At 68.1% G+C, this 2,229-nt stretch overlaps 1 protein-coding gene across 1 annotated transcript in view; it reads left to right on the top strand.

Moving 5' to 3' along the window:
* Positions 1 to 429: 429 nt before the first annotated feature.
* MLC1 (megalencephalic leukoencephalopathy with subcortical cysts 1) overlaps positions 430 to 2,229 on the top strand; it is a 19,743-nt gene continuing 17,943 nt past the window's right edge. Inside the window, exons 1-2 of the mRNA XM_005877977.2 lie at positions 430 to 480; positions 884 to 961. Of these exons, the coding sequence (XP_005878039.1) occupies positions 430 to 480; positions 884 to 961 (129 nt within the window). The remainder of the gene's footprint in view (positions 481 to 883; positions 962 to 2,229) is intronic.

Raw genomic sequence — 2,229 nt, 5'->3', positions numbered from 1 at the left:
GACGTGTGTGTGTGTTTGCGTGTGCGTGCTGTTGTGCAGGGAGTTTCCTCGTATGATCGCAGGGGATGGGAAAAGGGCGCTGGGAATAAAAAGTTGTCTCCAAGACAGAGCCACGGCCTCCGCCTTCGGGACTCTGTGCGGCGGGGGGGGGGGGGGGGGGGGGGGGGGGGATCCCCTCGGGGGCACTTCTTCCGAGACGCCCCGGCGCCCACGCCCTCCCTGTGCTGAGTGGGACCGAGGCGGCCCCTCCGTTTCCCGGAGCGAATCCAGGCCCTGGCAAGGCCGGCGGTTACACAACCACCGAGAACTTCCCAGGGTCACAGCTTCCCCTCATTGACATTCAGGACCAGGCTCTCCTGCTCCTGGCCCCGCACAGATCTGCTGGGCTTTTGTTCCCCCTGAGGAGTCGCTGCTGGAAGGCCCGGCAGGATGACTGGGCAGCAGCGAGCCCCCCACCCGGAGACCAGCGCCACCAGCCCAGCGAGGTGAGCACGGACGGAAGGACAGACGGACGGGACCTGTGTGTGTGAGGGAGAGAGAGGTGGGGGGCAGGGGGTGACGGTTCAGTTACCACCTTGAGCAACTGAAGGGCGTGGAGGAGCCAGCGCTTCCTGGGACGTGGGGGTTGAAGGACGCAGGGCCGGTCCGCGCACCCACAGCCCAGCGCCCGCCCGAACCCAGAGGCGGGTTGGCTTTGCTGGGAAAGGGGCTAAGGGAGGAAGGAAGCGAGTCTCTTGTTCAGTTCACGGACTTGCTGTGAACGGTCCTCCCTCACTGGGAACTTGTTTTAACCGGAGCGTTTCCAGAGCGACCGCGAGTAGCAGAGTGGGCAGCGCGCCGGGCACAGCTCCGCGCGGCACTAACGAGGCCAGTCTGTCCCCAGCGCGGCGACCTGCAGCTGTCGTCGAGGCTGCCCCCCTGCTTCAGCCACAAGACGTGGGTCTTCTCCGTGTTGATGGGGGTGAGTCGCCGCGCCAGGGCCACGGGGGCATCGCCCCGTGAGGTGTGCCCTGGCCGATGTCGCTCCCAGGCCTCGTGGGACAGAGCCGCTCCCTCACCCGGCTCCGGATAGCCCCGTGGGGCTGTGCTCTCCGAATCTGTCCTCCGCTCACCTGCATCTGTGGCCCCAGCCCCACTGGCCGCTGGGCTCCGGCTCCCCTGGGTCCTGCCTCTGTTGGGACAGCCCAGGGCCCACCTGACTGTCCGCAGGGTCATGCATGGAGCTGGGGTGGCCTCCTGGGGGGGGGTCTAGAGTCACCCTGCAGGGGTGGGAGGAGCCTCCGGCAGAGTGACCGGGGGACGGTGTCCCCTGGTGGGAGGCAGGGCCATGGTGTCAGAGCAGGCCCAGGGGCCAAGGAACGGCCAGCAGGGAGCTGGGAGTCAGGCCAGGGGGACCAAACACTGGAGGGGACTTTCCTGGGACGTTCACCTTCAGACGAGCTTGGTGACCTGGGAACCCCAGGCCTCTGGCCCCCTGGGCAGCACCCCCGATAGTCCTGCTCGCCCTCCCCCCAGCCGGGACCCCATCCCACTGAGACTGGATTCCCCCCCACATGGGTCACTGAGGAAGCCCCCCGCTCCTGCTCCCGGGGCCCTGGACTCGGAGCCATGCCCCAGCCCCTGCTCCGCTGCCCGACCTCAAGTAGGTGTGGGCCGTGTCTCCTCGGCCCCAGGCCCCAGGCCCCAGCACTGCCGTCACAGTGCGACAGACAAGGCCCTGCCCGCCCCGCAGCCTCACCCTCTGCAGTGAGTTCCCCTCTCCGGGCCCTGAGCTGGACGAGGCTCCATGCCTGGACCCGGGAGTGGGGGTCCTGAGGCCGTCCTGCTCGCCCTCCCCCCAGCCGGGACCCCATCCCACTGAGACTGGATTCCCCCCCACATGGGTCACTGAGGAAGCCCCCCGCTCCTGCTCCCGGGGCCCTGGACTCGGAGCCGCGCCCCAGCCCCTGCTCCACTGCCCGACCTCATGTACGTGTGGGCCGTGTCTCCTCTGCCCAGGCCCCAGGGCCCAGCACTGCCATCACAGTGCGGCAGACAAGGCCCTGCCCGCCCCGCAGCCTCACCCTCTGCAGTGAGTTCCCCTCTCCGGGCCCTGAGCTGGACGAGGCTCCATGCCTGGACCCGGGAGTGGGGGTCCTGAGGCCCCAAAATTGCCCCTGGTGGGGGGAGGGCACTTTCTGGGAGAGGCATCATTTCTTCCCTTAGATTTTGACAAGGCCCCTTCTTTTC

This window comes from Myotis brandtii, unplaced genomic scaffold (assembly GCF_000412655.1).
Source record: "Myotis brandtii unplaced genomic scaffold, ASM41265v1 scaffold537, whole genome shotgun sequence".
Classification (NCBI taxonomy): Eukaryota; Metazoa; Chordata; class Mammalia; order Chiroptera; family Vespertilionidae; genus Myotis; species Myotis brandtii.
The sequence above is the reverse complement of the archived record's forward strand: the minus strand, read 5'-3'. Positions and strand labels throughout refer to the sequence as shown.